At 48.2% G+C, this 25273-nt stretch overlaps 1 protein-coding gene across 7 annotated transcripts in view; it reads left to right on the top strand.

Moving 5' to 3' along the window:
• HNRNPUL1 (heterogeneous nuclear ribonucleoprotein U like 1) overlaps positions 1-23521 on the top strand; it is a 46375-nt gene extending 22854 nt beyond the window's left edge. For 5 of the 7 annotated variants that reach the window (XM_032172841.2, XM_058426264.1, XM_032172838.2 and 2 more), the window contains exons 8-15: positions 8125-8391; positions 10203-10325; positions 10423-10551; positions 17388-17556; positions 18538-18822; positions 19862-20151; positions 21538-21759; positions 22341-23521. In XM_032172841.2, the coding sequence (XP_032028732.1) occupies positions 8125-8391; positions 10203-10325; positions 10423-10551; positions 17388-17556; positions 18538-18822; positions 19862-20151; positions 21538-21759; positions 22341-22457 (1602 nt within the window). In that variant the 3' untranslated portion in view covers positions 22458-23521. The remainder of the gene's footprint in view (positions 1-8124; positions 8392-10202; positions 10326-10422; positions 10552-17387; positions 17557-18537; positions 18823-19861; positions 20152-21537; positions 21760-22340) is intronic. The other 2 variants (XM_032172839.2, XM_032172845.2) reach the window with 2 other exon arrangements.
• The last annotated feature ends 1752 nt before the right edge of the window (positions 23522-25273 follow it).

Raw genomic sequence — 25273 nt, 5'->3', positions numbered from 1 at the left:
GCCAAGGTGGGCAGATCGCTTGAGCCCAGGAGTTCAAGACCAGCTTGGGCATCATGGCGAAAACAAACTTTTAATATTTTATAAACATAAAAATTAACTGGGTGTGGTGACGCATGCCTGTAGTCCCAGATATTCAGGAGGCTGAGGATCACTTGAGCCCAGGAGGCTGCAGTGGGCTATGATTGCCCCACTGCACTCCAGCCTGGATGACAGAATGAGACTCTGTCTCAAAATAAATAAATAAAACTTGCAGCTTTTGTGTACGTACAGGGTTGCTATAAGAAGGGCATACCTGCCGGGCGCGGTGGCTCACGCCTGTAATCCCAGCACTTTGGGAGACCAAGGAGGGCAGATCACGAGGTCAGGAGATCAAGACCATCCTGGCTAACACAGTGAAACCCCGTCTTTACTAAAAATACAAAAAATTAGCCAGGCGTGGTGGCAAGCGCCTGTAGTTCCAGCTACTCGGGAGGCTGAGGCAGGAGAATGGTGTGAGCCCAGGAGGCAGAGCTTGCAGTGAGCCATGATCACGCCACCGTACTCCCATCTGGGCAACAGAGCGAGACTGTCTCAAAAAAAAAAAAAAAAAAAAAAAGGCATACCTATAGGCTATAATTCAAGAAAAAGTGAAGTCGTTATATATGACAACATAAAGCAAAAGAAAGCGGAAAGATCTAAAGCTGCTGAATTTCATGCCAGCAAAGGATGGTTTAATAACTTTAGAAAGAGGTTTGGCTTAAAAATTGTTAACAGGTAAGGCAGCTTCTGCCAACCAAGAGGCAACAAACAAGTTCCCAGGCATCATTAAGGTATAATTGAAGAGAAGGGATATCTGCCTGAACAGATTTTTAATGCCAAGTCCAGTGGTATGATCTCAGCTCACTGCAGCCCCTGCCTCCCCGGTTCAAGCTATTCTACCTCAGCGACCCAAGTACCTGGGATTACATACTTGCGCCACCACACCTAGCTAATAATTTGTATTTTTTGTAGAGATGGGGTTTTGCCAAACTCCTGAGCTCAAGCAGTCCGCCCTCCTTGACCTCCCAAAATTCTGGGATTATAGGCTGGAGACACCACACCCAGCAGATTCTGTCAGATGGATGATCAGGACTGTTGTTACTTATAAAGCTGGTAACTCTCAAATCCTGAATCCTCAACACCAGTTGCCAGTCATTTGGTTGTACAACAAGAAGGTGTCGACGATGAAAATCCTTTTTCTAGATTGGTACCATTGATGCTTTGTTTCTGAAGTTAGGAAATAACTTTCCAATATGTGGTTCCCTTTTACAGTTCTTTTGATATTGGAGAATGCCACCAAGAACCCCATGAGTTTAGTACAGAAGGGGTCAAAGTCACGGCCGGGCGCGGTGGCTCACGCTTGTAATCCCAGCACTTTGGGAGGCCGAGGCGGGCGGATCACGAGGTCAGGAGATGGAGACCACGGTGAAACCCCGTCTCTACTAAAAATACAAAAAATTAGCCGGGCGTGGTGGCGGGCGCCTGTAATCCCAGCTACTCGGAGAGGCTGAGGCAGGAGAATGGCGTGAACCTGGGAAGCGGAGCTTGCAGTGAGCTGAGATTGCGCCACTGCACTCCAGCCTGGGCGACAGAGCGAGACTCTGTCTCAAAAAAAAAAAAAAAAAAAAAAGAAGGGGTCAAAGTGGTTTATTTGTCCCTAAACAATGGGCTGACCCTTGAACTTTGCAGGGGTTAGGGGCACCAACCCCCATGCAGTCAAAAATCCACATATAGTTTTTGACTCCCAAAAACTTAACTACTGGCTGAGTGCAGTGGCTCACACCTGTAATCCCAGCACTTTGGGAGGCCAAGCTGGGCGGATCACTTGAGCCCAGAAGTTCAAGACCAGCCTGGGCAACATAAGGAAACCCTGTCTTTACCAAAAATAGAAATAAAAATTAGCTGGGCCTGGTGGCACACACCTGTGGTCCCAGCTACTCAGGAGACTGAGGTGGGGGAAAAAAAAAATTAATAGCCTACTGATAACATAAACAGTCAATTAACACATAGGCTAGTGTCTACAGTTTTTATGCACTCATGACATACCTAACTTTTCCTTATTTTTTTTTTCCAGTATTTCTAGTCATAGGGATCTGAGAGTTTTTTCAAATTGTTGCAAGTGTCCACAAATATTTTCAGTATATTTATTGAATGAAAAAAGTATACATGTATCCCAGCTTGAAGCCAGTGTTGTTAAGGGTCAGCTGTGTTTTCATCTGACCCATTTGAGAGGAGGTTGCATACATCATGTCTTCACTACTTTGGTCTATATTCCTTCTTTTCTTTGTTTTTAATAAATGAAACAGGGTCTTGCTGCATTTTCACAGGTGGTGATCCCTCTTCTGATCAGCATGAGAGTTTTGACTTGCTTTGCTTCCTACCTTGGCTAGTTCACCCCTCCTTAGGCAACCTGATGGTCCCTAACTCCCAGGGGGTCACCATATCAATGCCGAACTTAGTGTGGACAGCTGATTGGCATAGTGCATTACAGCCCAGAACTGGGCTCAAGCCATCCACCCCAACCTAGTAGCTGAGACTGCAGGTGCACGGCACTGTGCCAGGCTCGGTGTGTACTCTTTTTTTTTTTTTTTTTTTTTTTTTGAGAGAAGTCTAGCTCTTGTCCCCCAGGTTTGAGTGCAATGGCTTTATCTCGGCTCACTGCAACCTCCGCCTCCCGGGTTCAAACTGTTTTCCTGCCTCTGCCTCCCAAGTAGCTGAGATTAAGGCGCCTGCCACCATGCCTGGCTAATTTTTGTATTTTTTAGTAGAGATGGGGTTTCACCATGTTGGCCTGGCTGGTCTCGAACTCCTGCTCTCAGATGATCCGCCCACCTCAGCCTCCCAAAGTGCTGGGATTATAGGCGTGAGCCACCGCGCCCAGTCGGTGTGTACTCTTTTTGAGCTTTGTTCTGTCACCCAGGCTGGAGTGCAGTGGCGTGATCTCGGCTCACTGCAACTTCTGCCTCCCAGGTTCAAGTGATTTTTTTGCCTCAGCCTCCCAAGTAGCTGGGATCACAGGTGCACACCATGACATCTAGCTAATTTTTGTATTTTTAGTAGAGACAGGGTTTCACCATGTTGGTCAGGCTGGTCTCAAACTCCTGACTTCGTGATCCGCCCACCTCGGCTTCCCAAAGTGCTAGGATTACAGGTGTGAGCCACCACACCCGGCTGATTCTTAAGGGTAAAGATATTAATGACAGTAAAGTTATTAAATTTAAAACTTGATATAATGCTATTATCTACTGCACATTCAAATTTTGTCACTTGTCCCAACAATATTCTTTCGCCCAGTTGAGTTCCTAGTTCAGGATCTGATCTGGCCTGGGATCATACTGCATTCTCTTGCCATGTGTCTTTAGTCTCCTTTAGCTTGAAACAGTTTCTCAGCCTTTTTTTTGCATTTGAGGATCTCAATATCTTTTTGTTTTTGTTTTTGAGACAGAGTTTCGCTCTGCCACCCAATCTGGAGTGCAGTGGTGCAATCTCAGCTCACCACAACCTCCACCTCCCAGGTTCAAACAATTCTCCTGCCTCAGGCGCCCGAGTAGCTGGGACTACAGGTGCGCGCCACCACACCTGGCTAATTTTTATATTTTTAGTAGAGTCGGGGTTTCACCGTGTTGGCCAGGCTGGTCTTGAACTCCTGACCTCAGGTGATCCACCCGCCTCAGCCTCCCAAAGTGCTGTGATTACAGGTATCAGCCACCGCGCCCGGCCCTCAAAATGTTTTTAATAAAACATTTTTAAAATGAAAACTGTGTTTATACTCTACAAATTGTTCGGTTTTAAACCTTGCATTTTTTTCCCGTTGAAGAGTAAATCTTGGCCATCTTTCCCTGTCCACACAGACAATATATAGATCTAGCTCAGTTAAAGTTGTTTCTTAATAGTTAATCATTGTGAATTGATTTTTTCAAGAATAGGGTTTCCAAAAAAAATCAAGGAATATAAAAGGGGATACAGTATAAAGTCTTCTTTAGACACCCACACCCCCCCCGCCCCACCCATTTTTCACATATACCTTCCCCAGCATGTGAACCCACTGGTACTCGGGGTTTCATCTTTTTTTTTTTTTTTTTAACTTGTATGTCTTGGGGATCTTTTTATTTATTTAATTTTTTTTAAGACAGAGTTTCGCTCTTATTGCCCAGGCTGGAGTGCAATGGCATGATCTTGGCTCACCACAACCTCTGCCTCCCGGATTCAAGTGATTCTCCTGCCTCAGCCTCCCAAGTGCTGGGATTACAGGCATGCGCCAGCATGCCTGGCTAATTTTGTAGTTTTAGTAGAGACGGGGTTTCACCATGTTGGTCAGGCTGGTCTCGAACTCCCGACCACAGGTGGTCTACCCTCCTCGGCCTCCCAAAGTGCTGAGATTACAAGCGTGAGCCACCATGCCCGGCCTTAGTGGGGATCTTTTTATGGTACTACCAAGAGATGTACTTTTATGTTGTCTGTAGTCATTGTACGACTGTACCATAATTGATTTAACCTAGTCCCTCACTTTAGTGGACATGTCGTTACTTTTGCAGCTTTGTATTTAGTAGCTGTAATGGCTGTCTAGTATTCTGATGCAGGGGTTTGGGTACCCTGCTTTAATTTAGCCCATCTTCCTGTTAGTGGCTCTGAAAGTTGTTTCCTGGAACAGATAATGCGGCTTGTCTTTTTTCCATTTACTGGAGTAACTTGGAGATCTTTTTGTAGCCCCACATACGGATCTCCTGTGCAATTTAGCCACTCCTGCTTCCCCATTGGAGCACATTTTCCATGCTGGCATGAGCATTTTGCACATACAATTTTGCATTCTTGTGGGAATGTAGTTGTATTCCTTCTTGAAAGTTAGATTCTAAGTATATTTAAATTTTGATCGCTACCACCAAGACTACACTCCAAACAGGTTGCAGTAATTTAACTTGTCACTGTGTGACAGTGTTTGCCAAAGTCTGTTCTTTCAGAGTATGAAGTTCTTTGGGTATGTGGCAGTATGGAACTCTAGGCCTTGACTCTTGCTTCAACCAGAACATCTCTGCATCCAGTCTTAAGATTCCTTATATAGTTTTCTTTGTTCAGAAGATACCACAACTTTAAAAAGGCTCAGGGTGAGGAGTTGGTGGGGGTAAAAATCATTGGTCTCCTGGAACAAGAGGGGAGGACATTGGTGTCAAATCTCAAGTCCTCAATTTGCAAAACAAAAAGGTAAAACAGCCTTCCAAGTGGAGAACAGAATAACCCATTTCAGCAAACCATAAAGAGTATGATACTTAGAGCCTAGGGACAACAGAAAGAGGTGTGAGACACCAGGCTATAAAAATGGCAGGCTCTGAGTTATGCCAGGCTTCAGGAGTTTGGGTCTTTAGGCCTGAGACTGACACAGGAGTGTTTCAGCAGGAACAACACAACTCCACTTGCCTCTTGGACAGATGGCTCTGTTGGTGATAGATTGGTTGGTTGAGGGCGCCGGTTTCTGTGCATTATGGTAAGTTCCTATAGTGAAGCTGGTGGCCATAAGGAAGGCTAACACCCACAGTCATACCTGCTCTCCATGGTCTTTTTTTTTTTTTTTTTTTTTTTTTTTTTTTTTTTGAGAAGGAGTCTTGCTGTTGCCAGGCTGGAGTGCTGTGACACAATCTCGGCTCACTGCAACCTCCAACACCCTGGTTCAAGTGATTCTCCTGCCTCAGCTTCCTGAGTAGCTGCGATTACAGGCACTCACCACCATGTCTGGCTAATTTTTGTATGTTTAGTAGAGACGGAGTTTCACCATGTTGGCCAAGATGGTCTTGATCTCTTGACCTCATGATCTGCCCACCTCAGCCTCCCAAAGTGCTGGGATTATAGGCGTGAACCACCGCATCCAGCCACTCTCCATGGTCTTGACGTGGGCGCATGCTTAGAGATGAACAGGCATGAGGGCCTCTGACACAGAGCTGCGCCCTGTGAGCACTGAGAAGGTTAATGAGGAAGCTCCTCAAGGGAGGGTGCTTCTGTCGCTTCTTGAAGGGCATTTCCCAAGGTGGTCACCTGAATAGAGAAAGAAATTGTACTTTTATATCAGAAACTGAACCTTGTATTTTGCTTTAGTCTGCTATCTAATCTCAAGTTTTGAGCCTTTTCTTCTCTGAGATGGGCATTTAGAAAAATATTTAACAAACGTTTTAAAAATATAAATTTTAAAAAGGAACAAAACACTAAGAAAAGAAAGAGCCTGTCGTATCCTACAGCCAAAGTGATGTTTCCAAAACACAGTTTTGAGCAGGCTGCTCCTCTATTCAAAATAAGTCAGAGACTCTGCTCTGCCACCAGCATCAAGTTCAAATTCCTGCGGTAAATTAGAGTCCCTCACATGCCGAGGTAGGCCGTGTCCCCTCCCACCACTTCAGTCCCAGCCCCTTATTTGTAGCACAGTGCCTGACATCTTGCAGTGATAGCTCACATTCCTTGTGTGCTCACTGTGTATTAAATGTACTAGCCCATTTAACAGTTAGAATAAACATAGGCTGTATAAAATATTATTACCCCGCCCCCCTTTGTTTGATAAGGAAACAAGATAAAAATAACTTAACCAAGGCCACAAGTTAGTAATGGTAGAACTGAAGCCATCCACCTTCTAAAATGGGATCATAGGCTAGGCGCAGTGGCTCACACCTATAATCCCAGCACTTTGGGAGGCTGAGGCAGGTGGATCACCTGAGGTCAGGAGTTCGAGACCAGCCTGATCAACATAGAGAAACCCCCTCTCTACTAAAAATACAAAATTAGCCGGGCGTGGTGGCACATGCCTGTAATCCCAGCTACTCTGGAGGTTGACGCAGGAGAATCGCTTGAACCTGGGAGGCAGAGGTTGTGATGAGCTGAGATTGCGCCATTGCACTCCAGCCTGGGCAACAAGAGTGAAATTCCGTCTCAACAAAAAGGGGGGAATCTTAATTACTAACTTTAGCAATTCACTAAGTAATTGTTACAAAATAAATGAATGTGGTCCCTGCATGGCTCTTTAGCTGTTCCTGAATTACTTCCCCCTCATCTTTTATGCCTCAGCCAAACTGACCTTATGTTCTGTCACTGCTAGGCTTATATACAAGCAACTGAGAAACCTCCTCAGAAACTTGCTTCTAGGTAGGTCATCTTACTGAATTATGATAGAGTGTCCTTGTCTCATTCCCCACTGGTCCCTAAACTCTGTCGGTCCCAGATTACGCGGACATATATATCAGAAAGAGTACGAACTCAGGGAACATGTTGAACAAGCTGAACTCAGTTCAAAAAGGCCCTGCTGTGGCATTCCTTCATCTGTTATATTCATAGACTGCCCTTTCTGGGTTTCTTGTGTTTGTTTTTGTAGAGATGGCGTCTCTCTCTGTTACCCAGGCTGTACTTGAACTCCTGGCCTCAAGCGATCCTCCTGCCTTGGCCACCCAAAGTGATGGGATTATAGGCGTGAGCCACTGCACCTGTCTCCTCATCAGTTTTCAGGATGGGACTGGATCACCTTTTCCTTCGTCTTCATCTCAGTCTAGGCACAAGACTCAAATACTTGGAGCTTCTTAAAATTACCTGCTTTAGGATGGGTGCAGTAGCTCCAGCCTGTAATTCCAACAGTTTGGCAGGCCAACGTGGGAAGATCACTTGAGTCCAGGATTTCAAGACCAGCCTGGGCAACATAACAAGACCCCATCTCTACAAAAAAATTCAAAAATTAGCCAGGTGTGGAACATGCCTGTAGTCCCAGCTACTCAGGAGGCTGAGGTGGGAGGATTGCTTGAACCTGGAAGTTTGAGGTTGCAGTGAGCCCTAGCTGTGCCACTACACTCAGCCTGGGGGACAGGGTGAGACCCTGTCTCAAAAAAAAAAAAAAAAAAAAAAACTCTTGCTTACTTGCTTCATATCCACCAACTTTGGGGTCTTAGGCAAGAAGGACTTTGGGCTGGACATTCTCTGAGATGTTCACTGATGCTGCCCAGCTTACCTGTATGTTGGGGAAGGATGCACTTCAATCTGGAAAGCTGTCCATATTCTACTCCCTGCATCTACTGTCTCCCACATGTGACTCCCAGTGCCTGTGGCAAGAGTTGGCAATCATATTCCTTTGGCTTTTTCTCCTAGGACTTTGAATGTGGAAATGACGTGGAACTGTCTTTTACCAAGAATGGAAAGTGGATGGGCATTGCTTTCCGAATCCAGAAGGAAGCCTTGGGGGGTCAGGCCCTCTATCCTCATGTCCTGGTGAAGAATTGCGCGGTGGAGTTCAACTTCGGACAGAGGGCAGAGCCCTACTGTTCTGTCCTCCCAGGGTTTACCTTCATCCAGCACCTTCCCCTTAGTGAGCGTATCCGGGGCACCGTTGGACCAAAGAGCAAGGCAGAATGTGAGGTGAGTGAGGCCAGAAGGTATTGGTGGCCACCTTGCTGCCAAGACAGAGGAGACACACACACACAGACTTGCTGCGTGAGTAGCCTTGGGGCAAGTGGCCACTTTGTCCCAGCTCCTCAGGGTTGGACTCAGAGCTGCGAAGCTGCTCTGAGTGTGAGGTGAGGGGTGTTGGTGTGACCTAAGTTGAAGTCGGAGAGGCTACCTAAATCTCAGAAAGATTCCATCTTCTTAAGTGAGGCCAGAATATGGGAAAAGGAGGCTTTTCTTACAGCAGAAAAGGACACTAGGCGCTTCTTGGGGAGTGCACTGTGCCACCAAGTGTTCTTTTTTTTTCTTTAGAGACAGGGTCTCGCTCTGTCAGCCAGGCTGGAGTGCAGTGGTGCGATCACAGCTTACTGCAGCCTTGACCTCCCAGGCTCAAGTGATCCTCCCACCTCAGCTTCTCGAGTAGCTGGGACCACAGGTACATGCCACCATGCCCGGCTAACTTTTTTAGCCACTGAGCCTGGCCCACCGAGTGTTCTTGAAGAAGGCTGAATAAGTTCCACCTCTCACCCAGAGCTATCAAAAGATAAATGGCCTTTGGGAAGATTTGATTCCAAGAGCTATACTAGTGTCTTTTTTCTTAAAACAGTATTTTTCTTGTATGTGTAAGTTATTTATGCTTGTTATAGAAAATTAAGAAGTAAAAAGTTTAAATTTTCATAATGCCATCATCTACAAATAAGTTTACTTGCAGAGTTTTGGAGGTCATTTGTTCTTTTTAATGTCTAAGTGCCTGTTTTCTGCTCACAAACATTTATCATTGAGATTCTATGGTATAAGCATTGTGATACCCTGCCCTTTTCACTTCACATTATTTTGTGAGCTTTATCCCATCACATAAAAACCTCTTTTTGAACATCACTCTTTTTTTCTTTTTTAAAAATCCTTCAAGGGAATGAACGTCATTCTTAATGGCCTTACAAACTCATCGTTCCCCTCTAGTCAGGCATTTAAGATGCATCTGTGTTTACCAAATTCTAAATGTATTGATTAGATACAATTCATGTCCTTGTGTGTACAGCTCTGTTCTATTTCATACTTCAAGAAAGTTGTACCACTTCTCCTACACACTCCATGGGGTCAGTCCCAGTACACAGCCTTCCCTGGGCTATTGGGGGGGGTGGGGAGTGGGTCACATAATCCTGTAAATGGGCTGGGTTTGGTGGCAAACGCCTATAATTCCAGCACTTTGGGAGGCCAAGGAGGGAGGAGGATCCCTTGAGTATAGGAGTTTGAGACCAGTCTGGACAACATAAGGAGACCCTCATTTCTACCACAAAAAGAGAGAAAAAGATTAGCTGGGTGTGATGGTTTGTGCCTGTAGTTCTAGCTACTCTGGAGGCTGATGTAGAAGGATTGCTTGAGCCTGGGAGTTCAAGGCTGCAGTGAGCCGTGATTGGGCCATTACACGCCAGCCTGGGCAATAGAGTGAGACCGTGTCTCAAAAAAACAAAATCCTATAAATGCTAATGATGACAGCACTTGGTTTGTTTTTCCCCGAAAGTCCTGGGATTATAGGCGTGAGCCACCATGCCTGGCCAGCACTTGACTTAATGCTCACCCTGTCCCAGGCACTGTGCTCAAGAGTCTGACAAGCCTGATCTTTTTGAATCCCGATACCAGTACTGTGAGGTGGATGCAATTATTGCTTCCGCTTTGTAGAGGCAGCCACAGCTCAGAGGTCCAGAGTCACACTCACAGTCACCACCAAGCCAAGTGGTACCATACCACCATGCCGCAACACCTTCTCTGTCTTGTTCTTGTAGATTCTGATGATGGTGGGCCTGCCTGCTGCTGGCAAGACCACATGGGCCATCAAACATGCAGCCTCCAACCCTTCCAAGAAGTACAACATCCTGGGTACCAATGCCATCATGGATAAGATGCGGGTAAGGACAGCCACTGGACTCTCCTTACTCACCTCCAACCTACTAAGTGCTGCCCTGCGACTAAAATCACTCACCCCTCACCAATTCCTGCCCGCAGGTGATGGGCCTACGCCGGCAGCGGAACTATGCTGGCCGCTGGGACGTCCTGATCCAGCAGGCCACCCAGTGCCTCAACCGCCTCATCCAGATTGCTGCCCGCAAGAAACGCAACTATATCCTAGATCAGGTACTTAATGATGACCATTGTGTCCTCAGGAGAAGGGAGGGGACCCCTTGCATGCCTGAGAATCTTCCTCTGGTCCCTTTCTTTTTTCCCTGTAATGATGATGGGCTGCTGTGCTAGTCGGGGGGTCAGACCTTGTCATACATGACGACATGATCCTATACACAGCTGAGCCCAGACTGGGATCATGATCTAGGCCTACTTACTCAGACTCATCAGCAGCCCCAAAGAACATCAGGTAAGAACTGTTTAGCAAAATGGAAGGAGTATGGATTTCCGAGCCTGAGAGACTGGGGCTTGAATCCCAGCTCGGCTACTCCCTAGCTCTGTGCCTTTGGGCAGCTGACTTTATCCTCTGAATCTCCATCTCTTGGTTTATAAAACAGGGATCTCAATACCATCTGCACACCTAACACAGGGCCTGGCACTTAGTAGCTGGTGATTATTGTTAAATACTCTACAGAATAGGTAGAGTAGCTTTCATGCCAACAGCAGTGCTGTAAGGTAAATGCTATTATTGCTTCTGTCATTTTCTTTTCACAAATACGTATGACTGGCAGGTACATACCTAAGTCATATTTTCTACCTACATTTCAGTTAATGGTGGAGTTCTTAACATCAGGGACCTTGGAACCTTTGCAGTTGAACATAAATATTGTATGCAGGTGCAAGTGTATCCTTTTTACAAAAAAGAAGAAAAAAAAAAAAACCTTAGACAGTTTTTTGTCCCTATCTTTCAGCATTCTCAAAAGGATGAGTGACCCAAAAATCATTACAGATTCCTGTCTCAGAGTAATGAGTTCCACATGGTTATTGCCTATGCAACGTCATTGCCTACTGACATTTGTCCTGAAGGCTTTCACAAGTAACAAAGGGTGTCTCCTTATTTTCCATATTTGGGGATCTGTGAATGAGCCTCTGTTCCCTTCAGCCTTGCATTTGTGCTTTCTTAAGAATCTGTGAGTGAGCAAATATGTAAACTAAGTAACACCCTGCCCTTGAAGCCTTCCTGAAGTGCCTTCCATACATGTAGGCCTGGGTACTTGGTGACCATAAGTTCAAAGGGCTCCTGATAAGAGTGGAGGTGGTGACAGTGTTTGGCTTTGTCAGAATGGTAGTTTGCTTGTTAGAAAGGAATCGCCAGGGACCAAGTTGCCTTCACATAGGAATGAGGATCCTACACAAAACAGTTGAGCACAGGATAGTCTAAAAGCCATCCATGGTTATCCCCCCAGCTCATACTGTGTATAATCAGTGTTCTCTCCGCTTTGAAGATTTGTCTTTTAAACCCTTGGCCTCACTTTACCTGATCCTCCTTGTGAGGGCATTTAAGAATTTTTTAGTCTGTATTGACCCCAGTTGGACTCATTGTCATGAAAGGGAGAGTAGTAATACCATTTTAACACTCTGAGGATACATACCTCTTTTGGATACCCCAGCCAGTATTCCTGTCTTTTTCTTGGTTTGCTGGTTAAATCAGCTGTGAAACCCATTTCAAATATGTGGCCTATGGGAGAATGATTATGGTCTAGAGTGGATCATCTAACATCTCTGTCCAGGATGCTGAAGTGGGTTTTCTCTGGAAGCCAGGCCCATGACAGCTTTGCACTCTGAAGACCTACTGTCACCCTTCTTGGCTGCTGCTGACTTGTTCAGGGACAGGGTCTAGGGCTGTACCAGGTATGCCTGTGGTCTTCAGGGCTACCAGCCTCCTGCTTAAGGACATGTGGGTCAGGCCAAGTGATCTGGGCCAACAGTGAGACAGAGAACCTAAACTCTGAAGGCTGGGAGGAGGGTTCTCTGGTTAACCACAGATTGGAGGATTGCCTCGGGGCCTGAAGCCATAGGCTACTCAGGCTGAGGGAGGGAGTATAAAGCCAGTGGTTTCACCTGTTTTGGCCTAAACCCCAAAAGTGGGTTCCAGAAAACTCCGGGTATGAGAGAGGGAGGGGGAAGTTGTGTGTTTGTGTATAGAAGGTTCAGAGCAGGCCCCTGGCCAATCGTGGCACTTCCATTCCACCAGCTTTGGCAGTGACAGGTAAGTTGATGATGCATAGCTGTCTCCTGGGCTAGGTGGAATTTCCAAAGGGGAAACCCATACTACAGGCAAAATCCCTGCAGTTCCTGGATCTCAGCCCAGAACCATCTTTTGCCTTTACTGGGTTTTCCTGAGTGGTCAGACCTCCCCACATTTGGCTCTTCCAGCCTCCTGTTACGTAGGTTGGCCTCAGAAATGCTCATCCTTGAGAGGGAAGGAGAGGTTGTCTGCAGAAGCCAGGTGGGCCTGTGTAAGCCAGGATTCTGTGTTTGTCTGGCCGGGACTCTAACCCCTATCCTGGGATGTATGTGATTGGGCACAAACTCTCAGGTATATCGGGGCTTTGACCTACATTCTGTGATAACTTGAGTAGCCTTTTTAGATCACGTGGGCATCACAGCTGTGGAACATCAGAAGAGGAAAAAGAGGTAGACCAGAGAGGAAACTGAAGCCTCTGCAGAGGACTATAGGACTTCTAAGTCACGCACTCAGTGTACTGATAGATCACAGCTCTGCTGACTTCCCAAACAGCCATAGTCTAGAATGGTTGGGGCCATGGTGGGAATTTGGGGAAGCTTTCTGGAGGTGGAATGTCTGGGTCGGGGCACAGAGGATGATTAAAAGAGTTGGGGCTTTGTCCTGAGGATAGTGGGGAGTCATGGTCAGGTTTTCATCCGGAGGAATGTGGATAAATTTGCCTAGCTAGTAAAAGGCTGCAGAGGAGAGAGAAAGGGGGAGTAGAAGGCCACATTGCATCAGGTGTCTCTTTGGGGTCCTCTGTTGGAGGTGGGAAGCCTCTGGAATGAGATGCTTTCTGGCCTTGTCCCAGAGGGCCTCAAAATGCAGTACAGAACAGGAACTGACTGGCCTGCTGTGAGGCAAACAAGTTGCCCTTCTGGAAAGCCTCCACAGGGGCATGTTGCCCAAGCCCACCCCAGAGTAGGGCACTGTTGCCTAGGAGTTCCGTTAGAGGGCTCTAACAGCCTAGAGCCAGGCCAGGCATCAGTTAGAATCAGGGCTGGATGGGTTGACGTCACAGTCAGAACATGTCGTTCTAGTCCTCGTTTGCGTCCTGGTCAGCAGGTGCCACACTTTCGCCTGAAACAGAAACCCAGGGCTAGAATAGTGTCCCACCGTAACCTGTGTCTTATTTGCAGGCCTTGGAGAAAGGATGTTTCTTTCCATCATCCCCGACCAACCATCCCTAGAGCCTGAAGCCCATTCCATTCTTGACACACCAGCCAGTTCTCTTCCTATAAATGTGGTTCTTTTGACTGGAATTCACCTCACTCTGAGCCCAAAGTAAATCTTTTCTCATCAGCCTTCACTTTGCTCCCCAGATCTAGCTAGGTTTCTCCTGCTGCCAGTATGACCCTGGTGAGCTGTGACAAGTGACAGTAGACAGGGACAGTGGGGCTTGAGAGAGCCTGGGCTGTCACATCATCATTTGTACCTGCTGTGTTCACTTCTCCCTCCCTCAGACTGTTATACACCAAAACTCCCCATATAGCTTCTCTAAGAAACCCAACTCTTGTCCCTTAGTCCATGTCACAGGGTCCAGGGAACACAGCCACATTTTCTCTTAGAATCAACATCTTCAAGCAGGGTGGGACTGGGAGAAGCAGAAGCTAGGCAGAGGGAACCAAAGCAGCTGGAAAAGCTGACCTAGCTGTTGTGCTAGTCTCATAGCAACAGCCGCCAGCAGCCCCCAGCGACCACAGAAGTGCTGGGCTGGCCCAGGGGCTGTGACCTCACTGTGTTTGCTGTGGCAACAGCCACCAGCAGCTAATTCCCTTTCCTCCAGGAAAGCCAAGTATTTGCATTTCTGCTGGTGTGGTTTAGATACTCTTCTTCCCTTCCCCAAACGAAGGAGTAAGTGGAGGGAGGTGCAGTCTTAAAAACCATTGCTGAGAGGATTCTCAGCACCTCAATTCCAAAGTGCCTGAGAAGCCATCTCTCAGAATCTACCCACTTCCAAGGACAAAGGCCAGCTATTTATGAGTCCAGTCTGTTCCGCCTCCATTCCTCCCATCCCATGAAGCTACAGGGGCTAGCTGTCTTGGCAGCATTGCTTCTCTTCTCTGTCCCCTCATCAGGGCATTGACGGGGCAGTTGTACCACATGGAAGACCTCCAGGACTGTCACTCTATGCCCTCACAGTTCAGAGGAATCAAAGTAGGATCACTTAGGGGCAAAAAAAAAAAATGATGAATGGTCTGGGGCCATATTCACCCTGGCACCTACCTACTCTGGGCTTTTGTGTCAGAAGAAAATTATATTTAGCTGAGGAAGCCAAACTTTCTTCCTGTGACCAGATGCCACGTTACGCTTTGCATTTAGGAATGGAGTCAAAGAAGAGTAGTGGGGAGAGGGGACTTAACTTTTCCTCTGTAACATGATGTTCCTTTTCAAACCATTTGTGGCCCAAGGGCTCTTTGTGGGCTAGTGTCCAAGACCCCAAGAACAGTATGTGTGTGCCTGTCACCCACATGACTGCCCACATCCTCCTTCGTGAGGGTAGGGACACTTTCGCTGGGGGACAAGAAAGAACATTTTTTCCTGGCGCATGTTTCAGGGCCAGAGGATCTGGTTAGTTTAAGCAGCTGCACCCACGGCCCCAGAACTTCCAACAGATCTGTGCTGAAGTCCCTGGCCCCTGGCTAATCCACATCCAGCACCCTGTTCCTGTGTCTTAGAAGAGGATCTCTTGTAACCTTGTTTTTTCCTCAAGCTTCAATTTTCCTTGGTATTTTCCATTGGGAAGCCTCTCCTGGAGAGTCAGTCCTATAGGCCTTATTTTCAGATCCACCCTGGGTGTTGACTTTTCACTGCCCACTCCCCTGGCACTTGCCAGAGATTTTTACATCTGCAAATCCGCTCCAGAGCCAGGACGAGGGTGATGATCCTTGTCTTTCAGACGAGGAAATTTGAGACTCAGGCTACTTGGGGACTTGTCTGAGTCTCACAAATAGTAAAGGGCACAGCGGGGATTTCAAGCCCAAGTTTCTTCCTCAAAGCCTGTGTTCATTCCACCCTGTCTCACTGTTCCTGCCTTTCTGCTTGGGAGATCACTATAAGCTTAACCTTTTCTTTGGTCTGAGTTGCTTCAAGTCAACATGACAGTATAAATATCTACCCAGTGATGACCACATCAATGGCAGCTCACAGTTGTTGAGTGTTGGCTGTGAGCCAGGGCCTGGGCTTAGACGAGGGCTTTTACTCACAGGGACTCATTCAGTCTTCACAGCAACCCTAAGACATCCATGCCGTTTTCCCTTTTCAGGGCTTGATTTTACAGAGGAGCAGGCTGAGGCTGGGCCATCCCAGTGCACTGCCTGCTTCCCATCAAGGTGTCTTCTGCCCTGGAGGCCACCTGTGTCCCCCTGCTTGAGTAGTTTCTTGCACTTTGTCAGTTGCTTTATGGACATTCTCTTACTCAGTCGTTGCCAGCCCAGGGAGGGAGGCTTTTCAACCCCGTATTACAGATGAGGCAACTGTAAGGACTGGCCAAAGTATGTTAGTAGCCACACCAGGACTTGACCCTAGATTCTTTGTACCCAACCAGGCCACATCTTCAGAATACATTTTTTTTTTTTTTTTTGGTCCATTTGTACATACCCCTTTACGGACTGTTTTCCCTATCTGTGGCTTCTTTCTTTGGTCCATGTTAGAGCCACTAAAAAATTGTTTAAATGCAGTTTAAAACTCCTTACTCTGTTTCTGCTGAGTTCCCGAGTTTCCATAGGGAGGGTACCTGTATAGGTGCCTGGGTCTTACTTCTAGAGGTTCAGGCTCAGGAAGTCTCAAATGAAGTTTGGGCTGCTCACTTTTTAAGTAGTGTCCACGTGATTCAAGTATACAGGCTGAGTCTGTGGAACCCTGAATCCAGCAGAGGTGGGCCCCATTCCCAAAGGGCCTGACGTGAAGGAGGTATTCGGTAAATGGAAGCCGATGTTGTTACTGCTCTCAACCACATATGTGCTAAAGCACAGCTCTGCCAGCACCAGCCCAGGACACACCTGCCATCACTTAGAGGAAGGGAAGGAAACATTAGGAGCAAAACTGCACTTGTGAAAAGCAGAGACTCCTGACGTGTTGAGCTTGCTGGTTAGAAGCTTGTGGATGAGGCTGATGTTTCAGAGAAGGACTGAGGGAATAAAAGAACCAATGTTAATGAGAACAAACTACAAAACTGTCCAAAGGAGCTGGTTAATTAGTAGCATAGCTAATCTATAGGTATTACACAGCCATTAAAAAAGAATACTGCACAGAAAAACTTTAGAGAAAGTTTCACATTACATGAAAAAGCCTCAGGAGGATGTGTATAATACAATTCTTTTTGTGTAAAAAATCACATAGATATTTCTAAAAGTGCACGGAAGAAATTCATTCTTTATTCTCTCTGGGAAGTAGGGCTGGCACTAAGGGAACGCAGGGGTTTTTCCTCTAAACTTTATGCCTTATACTGTGAATTTTTTTACCAAGAGTATGTATTAGCTTTCAGAATAGGGAAAAGAAATTGTAAGGTCCAGTACCAACAACAAATAGGATTAAAAAGCAAAGTCCCAACCATTAGGAATCCTTTGCCCTGTGCCTGTCTGCAGCCACTTACCTAAGTGAATTCATTTGCTGAGGGTGACTCAAGAATCTTCGAAGTAAAGAAGAGCTGTTTCCTGAGTTGCTCTGCTTACAAGGAACACTAATAGCCTTTTCTCAGTCCCTGGCCTACATAATACCCCTCAGAGGAAAAAAACAACTCTTAATGTACCATCTCTTGCCTCTTCTGTTACCTTACCCTTAGACAAATGTTTATGGGTCAGCCCAGAGACGAAAAATGAGACCATTTGAAGGCTTCCAGCGCAAAGCTATTGTAATTTGTCCCACTGACGAGGACCTAAAAGACCGAACAATAAAGCGAACCGACGAGGAAGGGAAGGATGTCCCAGATCATGCGGTCTTAGAAATGAAAGGTAGGAAATGTCCCAGAGGAACATCACTGCAGGGTCCTGGAGAGAAGAAGCTCTTTACTCAGTTTGTCCTTCCCTGGCTCCTTAATGATTTCTTTTTTGATTTACTCTTTCCTTGCTTCTGCTTTGTCCCTTCCTTGTCTACCACAGCTGTGAATGGAAAAGCTACCCATCTCTCTTATGTCGGGATTTTCAGGCTGGATAGGGCTGGGGCAGCACGAGGGAAAGGATTTATGGGAGCTAAAGCTGAAAGTCCTGCGTGCTCACCCTGCCTGTGGCCCCAGATGGGCTGACTGTGGGCAGGCCTCAGTTTGTTTCTATGTAAAAATAGGGATGGTGATGCCATCTGTCTGACCCATTCCCTGGGGTGAGGCCTGTGGGAGCTGAGCACTGTGTCTAGGTGGGTCTTAGCCACCTCTTCAGAAAACGGAGGAGTCTTTGTTAGCCCCTGACACTTAGCAGGCTGAGGGGTTGGGGCTCTGTCTACCTCTCTCTCTCTCTCTCTCTCTCTCTCTCTCTCTCCCCCTCTCTCTCTCTGTTTTTGTTTTTTTTTTTTGGAGATGGAGTCTTGCCCTGTCACCGAGGCTGGAGTATAGTGGTGTGATCTTGGCTCACTGCAACCTCCGCCTTCTGAGTTCACCCAATTCTCCTGCCTCAGCCTCCTGAGTAGCTGGGACTACAGGTGTCCACCACCATGCCTGGCTAATTTTTATATTTTTAGTAGAGATGGGGTTTCGCCATGTTGGCCAGGCTGGTCTCGAACTCCTGACCTCAGGTGATCCACCCGCCTCGGCCTCCCAAAGTGCTGGGATTATAGGCGTGAGCCACCGCACCCGCCCTTCTGTCTATGTCTTTTCTTATTCACTACTCCAGTTTTCTTCACCTTCTCCCTTCTGGAAGGCCACTCTTCTGGGTGGAGGGGGACCAGACTTCAGAAGGTACTGACCTCTTCTTGTTCCCTTTGGGGCGCTTCCTTCCTCCTAGCCAACTTCACGTTGCCAGATGTTGGGGACTTCCTGGATGAGGTTCTGTTCATTGAGCTGCAGCGGGAGGAAGCAGACAAGCTAGTGAGGCAGTACAACGAGGAAGGCCGCAAGGCTGGGCCACCCCCTGAAAAGCGCTTTGACAACCGAGGTGGTGGTGGCTTCCGGGGCCGCGGGGGTGGCGGTGGCTTCCAGCGCTATGACAACCGAGGACCCCCTGGAGGCAACCGTGGCGGCTTCCAGAACCGAGGGGGAGGCAGCGGTGGAGGAGGCAACTACCGAGGAGGTGAGACATCTCACACACAGCACTCTCCACTTTGTGTTCCCAGGTTGGGGCTGGGCTTTGACTGCTTATTCAGTCAGCAACTGAAGTTTTCTGAGCTCCAGCTGTGAGTTAAACTCTGGTAGAAAACTGAAACAAGTCAGACACGGAGACCTCAGAAACGCTCCCAGTCCCACTCCCCGGACATTGCCTATGAAGCCCTTTGCCCATTTGCATATCACAGTGCACATTGTGTCACATTGCTGTCATTTTTGTGAACCTTCCCCCATCTGACCATGAGCTCCTTGGAAATAGGGTCTAGATCAAAATCTATTGGAAATGGGGGCTACATCTTTGGCCAAGTCTGAAGAGGACTAGATGTGACTTGTTCATGGCTGTCCCCAGTGACTTGTTCATGGCTGTCCCCAGTGCTTAGCTTCCTCTCTTTTTTTTTTTTTTTTTTGAGGTGGAGTTTTGCTCTTGTTGCCCAGGCTAGAGTGCAATGGTGTGATCTCGGCCCACTGCAGCCTCTGCCTCCCGGGGTTCGAGCGATTCTCCCGCCTCAGTCTCCCAAGTAGCTGGGATTACAGGCAAGCACCACCACGCCCGGCTAATTTTGTATTTTTAGTAGAGATGGGGTTTCTCCATGTTGGTCAGGCTGGTCTTGAACTCCTGACCTCACGTGATCCACCTGCCTTAGCCTCCCAAAGTGCTAGGATTACAGGTGTGAGCCACCGCGCCCTGCCAGCTTCCTCTCCTTGAGCATCTCCTTCCTGCATATTCAACAGCTGTTGAGATGCTGGGACACAGAAACCCAAGACTACCCTGGTCTCTGCCTCACCATTCTTGCAGTCCAGTGGATGAGACAAACCTGTCATAAGGCTGGGACAGGGAAGTATGCCTGGGGGTCTAGAGAATCCCGGAGGACATGGTTTGTTGTTCACCTTGAGTTCTTGCTCTGTGCCTGGCCATGCCGGCTCACAGCAGTCACCAAGACAGCCCAGTTCCCTGGGGTTGCCATTTGGGAATGATGGCGCCTTTCATCTGGATTTCTCCAACACAGGTTTCAACCGCAGCGGAGGTGGTGGCTATAGCCAGAACCGCTGGGGTAACAACAACCGGGATAACAACAACTCCAACAATAGAGGCAGCTACAACCGGGCTCCCCAGCAACAGCCGCCACCACAGCAGCCTCCGCCACCACAGCCACCACCCCAGCAGCCACCGCCACCACCCAGCTACAGCCCTGCTCGCAACCCCCCAGGGGCCAGCACCTACAATAAGAACAGCAACATCCCTGGCTCAAGCGCCAATACCAGCACCCCCACCGTCAGCAGCTACAGCCCTCCACAGGTGAGAGAATGAGTGTGTGTTTGTATGTAGTGATCGCACGTGTGCTCTTGAACCTGAGCAAGTTAAGTGGAGACGGATCTGGGGAAATCAACACATGCCCCAGCTACTGGTCTTCACTCTAACCTCTAGCCTGCCCTTCTTTCTCCCTGGCCGTGATCTTGACTCAGATGGACCCTACACATTCCCAGATCCCCTCCAAACCCAGGAGTAAATGGGAGACCTTTCCAGAACCTGCTCTTCTCCCACCACCCTCAAGGGGATGGGCTGTAAGCACTGATCCCTCCAGCAAGTACATTTTTCTTGGCTAGTGTCACTAACCTCACTGAATCCCCAAGAAAGCACTTGACTGGAGTCACCCCTTGCCCAGGCTGGCTGACCTCTTTGTCTTTTGGACATAATAACCAGGGCCCTAAGGTTGCTGAGGACTTGCCCTCTGCACAGAGAGCTTCAATGCTGAGCAGCTCCAGGCTCAGTTCCCGTTCTTGGAAAGCCAGTGCCCTGGCTCTGGTATGCACAAGCTCCTGTAAACCAGAGAGGTCTTCAGTTATCGCACAGCCATTTCCCAAGCACTTTCCTCACGCCAGGCCTGGAATCAGCTGCCAGGAGACCAATGGATGGTTCCCAGGCCCAGCTAACTAGAATATTTCCTAGAACAAGAGTTGGGCAGGCACAGATCCAAACCCCCAGCCCCACAACATCCTATTTCTGTGAGCTTGGACAAATAGCTTCCTGTCTCTGGGCCTCGTTTTCCTCATAAAGGTGTTAGTAGAAGTCCCTTCCAAGGTTCGTCGTGAGGAATGGGTGGCACTATAGCCCTGGGACTAGGCAGACCTGGGGTCAAGTCCTTCTTTCTTGGCCCAGAAATTTCATCTTGAGCCTCAGTTTCTTTCTCTTTAAAATGGGGCTAGTGGGACCTACCCCTAGGTTCTGTATGGAGATTAAATGACTTAAATGATCCAACCTGTACTTGGGAAGCACTTAATAAATTGCCACTACTGTTTCTCAGCAGATCTTCCAGTAACAACTACCACCACCTGTTGAGTGCCCAGTGGTTTATACACACAAGCTTATTGGATACTCAGGGCAAGCTAAAGGGGTTGTTCTTGTTCTATTGTGATTCTCATTTTATAAAAAAGAAAACTGGGATTTCAAGAAGTGCTGTGTACCTTGCTCCCTGGGGGTCTCAGAGCTGGGGTTAGAGTCCACATCACAGCCCTGGGACTTGCCCTTCATCCTGCCTTACCATGGCATGGAGCTGGCTCTCCTCCTTCTCAGCCCACAAACAATGTCCACCAGGCAAGGGAAGGGCCCCTGTGGGCCAACCACTTACAAAGGCCCTTTTTCCATCCCAGCATTTCACATCTGCAGATTTCCTCTATTTCACAGAGCTTTGGCTTTTTTCCCTCCACTTTCCAGCCGAGTTACAGCCAGCCACCCTACAACCAGGGAGGTTACAGCCAGGGCTACACAGCCCCACCGCCTCCACCTCCACCACCACCTGCCTACAACTATGGGAGCTACGGCGGTTACAACCCGGCCCCCTATACCCCACCGCCACCCCCCACCGCACAGACCTACCCTCAGCCCAGCTATAACCAGTATCAGCAGGTAGGTGCCAGACTGGGGGCCAACTGGATGGAGAGACTTCCATGGGCCCCTCCTGGGTGTGTATTCCCAGACTCAAGTCCCTGCTTATCCCTAAAAAGACAGCCTGCTGCCCTCGGCCTGGCATTCATCTGGTGCAGCCATTCCATTTGGTCAACACTTCTGCACTGGTTGCTAGGTAATTGGTATCCTAGCCCCCTCCACAGTCCAGCAAGCGAACGGGGAGGGCTGGCCTAAGTAGCAGGGGCCTCAGAGTCCTCTTTCAGCACCATAGCCAGGGGGCTCCAAATCCTGCTGCAGGTTGGTGCCCAGGCCCCCATACCTGTTATTAAATCTTTTGACTATGATATCTAGCTATACCCAAAAGGCACTGGGTTGACAAGCTGAGACCTGGGCTTCAGTCCCTAACTGCCTACCTGTGTGGTGTCAGGTCTTTCCAAGGTACCTTGGTTTCTCTGTCAGGGGACCCATGTTCAGCTGTTGTCACTGCACCTGTCTCTGCCCTAGGTGAGGGTGGGGCTGGTGGGGAGGCTAAATGTGGGGTAGATGCAGGACAACTTGGTGTTCTTGGTTTCTTTCCCCAGTATGCCCAGCAGTGGAACCAGTACTATCAGAACCAGGGCCAGTGGCCGCCATATTACGGGAACTACGACTACGGGAGCTACTCCGGGAACACACAGGGTGGCACAAGCACACAGTAGCCAGTGTGACCCAGAGGCTCCCGGAGGCCCCTGCCGGCTTCCTCCACCAGCGCCTGCCTCGGCCCCTCCTCTGCCCCTGCCAGATCCCGTGGTGCTGGGGATGGGGTCATCCCAGGGCTGCCTCCCTCCAGCCCACTGCCTCCCCTCTGAGGGGCTTCCTTCCCCTCCATAGGGCCAGGCATTTTTTTCTGGATTCAAACAGGCAACAATGACCTTTTATTTTCTGTTTGTCCCCACCTCCCCAACCTTCCACCTCCTGTTCTTCCTACCTTCTTCCTTTTTGACTAAATAATCCCCGCCTCCCTTGATCATCCAGTGAGGCTACAGTGACTGAGGGGAGAATCCCCTCCTGTTCACTCTCCCAACCCTGCTCCAGCCCCTCAGCTTCCCAGACCCTCATGCAGTTGGTTGTAAATTCTCCCAGGAGCTGTTTTACTGTCTACTTTTCAGGATTAAAAAAAAAAAAAAATCAAAACTTAAAAAAAAAAAAAAGTTTAAAAAGCAAAATGGGGAGGGAGGAAGCAGTGACTTTTTTTTGGTAATTATGCGCTTTTTTTTAATTTTTAGAATTTGTCTGTTTTTACTGTGGGTCGGCTGTTAATATTTCATCAAGATAAGCATTTCTTTCCTGAGTTCAGGTGACTGAGGAAGAGCCACAAAACAAAACACAACAAAACCAAACCACAGAATCATCTTTAACCCAACTTTTTATACGATGCCCCAGTTCCCCATAACTTTGCACACAAGCTTCTGTGTTCAGTTGAATTGTAACTGCTTTTTGTATTTGGAGAGAGTGTGACTATTGAACTTGAAACCTTTTATTCCGGGCGTCTTGGTAGTTTCTGGTGGGATTCAGTGGGTGAGAGGGAAGAAGGGGAGGTTGGGGGGCTCCTTCCCTTCAGAACTTGAAGTTTCTCCCACTGCCTCCTCTCCAGTGGTCTCCCAGGTGCCAGACCCAAAAGCTTTTCCTACAGTGATACCCTTTATTTTTACTTCCCCTTGACTCATATGTTTTAACATGATTTTAACAAACTGCACTTATTAAGAAATGTGTTTGCCCTGTTTTGTTTGGTTTCGTTTTGTTTTCTTTGAATAAATGACATGGCACCTCCTAGCAGGAAGGAAGCAGGGTTGAAACCCTGAAGTGTTACTGCAGTTGGCCGTTAATTGGGGTGGGGGCCTTTTTAAAGGGAAATTATTTACTCATTCATTAAACCAACTTGCTGAGGGATTCATATGCCTGGCCCCGATTTTGGTGCTAAAAATGCACGCTTAAACAAGGGTCCCTGGTTTAAAATCCACTAGTTCATTTTTAAAGCGCTTCTCTGGTTCTCTACCTCTCACAGTCTAAAATCCCTCCAGGAGTTTTTGAGTAAAGGACATGGAACAGGCCTCTAGGTGGAGGGATGGGTGGGACTGATGGGGCAGAGACCAGAGCTGGTTTGTTCGGGATCATCACTGGGCATCCACAGACCACCTGCCTCAGGCCTGGCCTGTGTGCAGCACGGAGGACAGTTCTGCCTGTTCTGTGTTTGGGGCTCATGGAGATTCCAGGAGCTTCATGTTTCAGCCAGTGTGTGTGAGCTACCTGCTGTGTTCTTCAGCTGTCCTGGACAGTGCTGGGGACATAGTATGCCCACGGCAGTCCTGGACCCCGTTCTCACAGAGCTCCCACTCCAGAGAGAACAAAGACCTGCCAGCACCAAGTGGTCGGCTGTGAGAGCCTGGGGTGGTGTGCAGGGAGGGCTTCCTGGAGGAGTGAGCCAGGGTAAAAGACTCCAGATTGCATCCCCATGGCCCATCGTCCTCCTTCATTAGCAACCTTATGTCTTCATTCCCTCAGTACATGCTGTGTTCCTGGCTCCTTGTGAGAGAAGGCTGGGCCACAGGAGAAGCCAATTCAGCCCCAATACTTCTCTGCGGGGAGCTCAGAGCCTTGTGAAAGGGAGATGGGCAACAAAAACGAGGGAGGGAAGCTGACTAGTCTCAGAATCTCGGGTTGGGCATCAGAACGTGAGAAGGAACCAAGGTTGGTGGCTAAAAGGGACCCTAGAGTGCTCCAGAGAGGAGGTGACAGGGCCTTTAGTCTAGAAAGTCCCCTTCCCTGCATGTCCATATGCTGGGCTACGGCGCCCTCTGCTGGCCCCTCCTGGTAATGCCTGGGTATCGGCTGGTAAATAGGGACCTCCTTGGCTTTCTTCCACATCCCCAGACCTCAAGGGAATGCAAATGAGGAAGCTCTTCCTCTGTTCTCAGCCAGTTTTCCTCACACACGTCTCATCTCCAGTCCCGTGATGCCCACTCCCTTCAGAATAAAGGAGGTCAAGCCGCTTACTATGGCTTATGAGGCCCTCCCTGCATGGCGTAGCACCTGGTAACCTCCCTGGCTCCATCTCTTTCTGCTTCCCCTTTGAATATCAAATCAGTGGTTATTTTGTTCTGAGGAGCCATAAGTCCTTTTTGGAACCCACAAATAATGCCATGAACCACTGCACTGGAGAATACAGAGGCACATGGAATTTTGCATAAAAATTCATGAGGTTCTCAAAACCTCCACAGCCCAATCATAGCTTTCAAGTTAGAGCTCCTTTCCTATGCCCTGACCGTACTGAAGTGCTTGCAGCAACCAGAACCGTCCATACCTGCCATCCTCAAGACTCTTTCCCCTACCTTCCTCTTAACCCAGCTCCTACTCGTTCTTCAGGTCTTAGCTTGAGGGTCCCCTCCTAGAAAGAAGGCTTCCTTGACCCTCCAGCCTGGGGTGGACAGCTCCCTCGGCCCTCTGGATCCATCAAAGCCCTGGCCACTGAGTGCCT

This window comes from Hylobates moloch, unplaced genomic scaffold (assembly GCF_009828535.3).
Source record: "Hylobates moloch isolate HMO894 unplaced genomic scaffold, HMol_V3 SCAFFOLD_13, whole genome shotgun sequence".
Taxonomy (NCBI): Eukaryota; Metazoa; Chordata; class Mammalia; order Primates; family Hylobatidae; genus Hylobates; species Hylobates moloch.
Note: the sequence above shows the minus strand (reverse complement) of the source record. Positions and strands in the feature narration are given on the sequence as shown.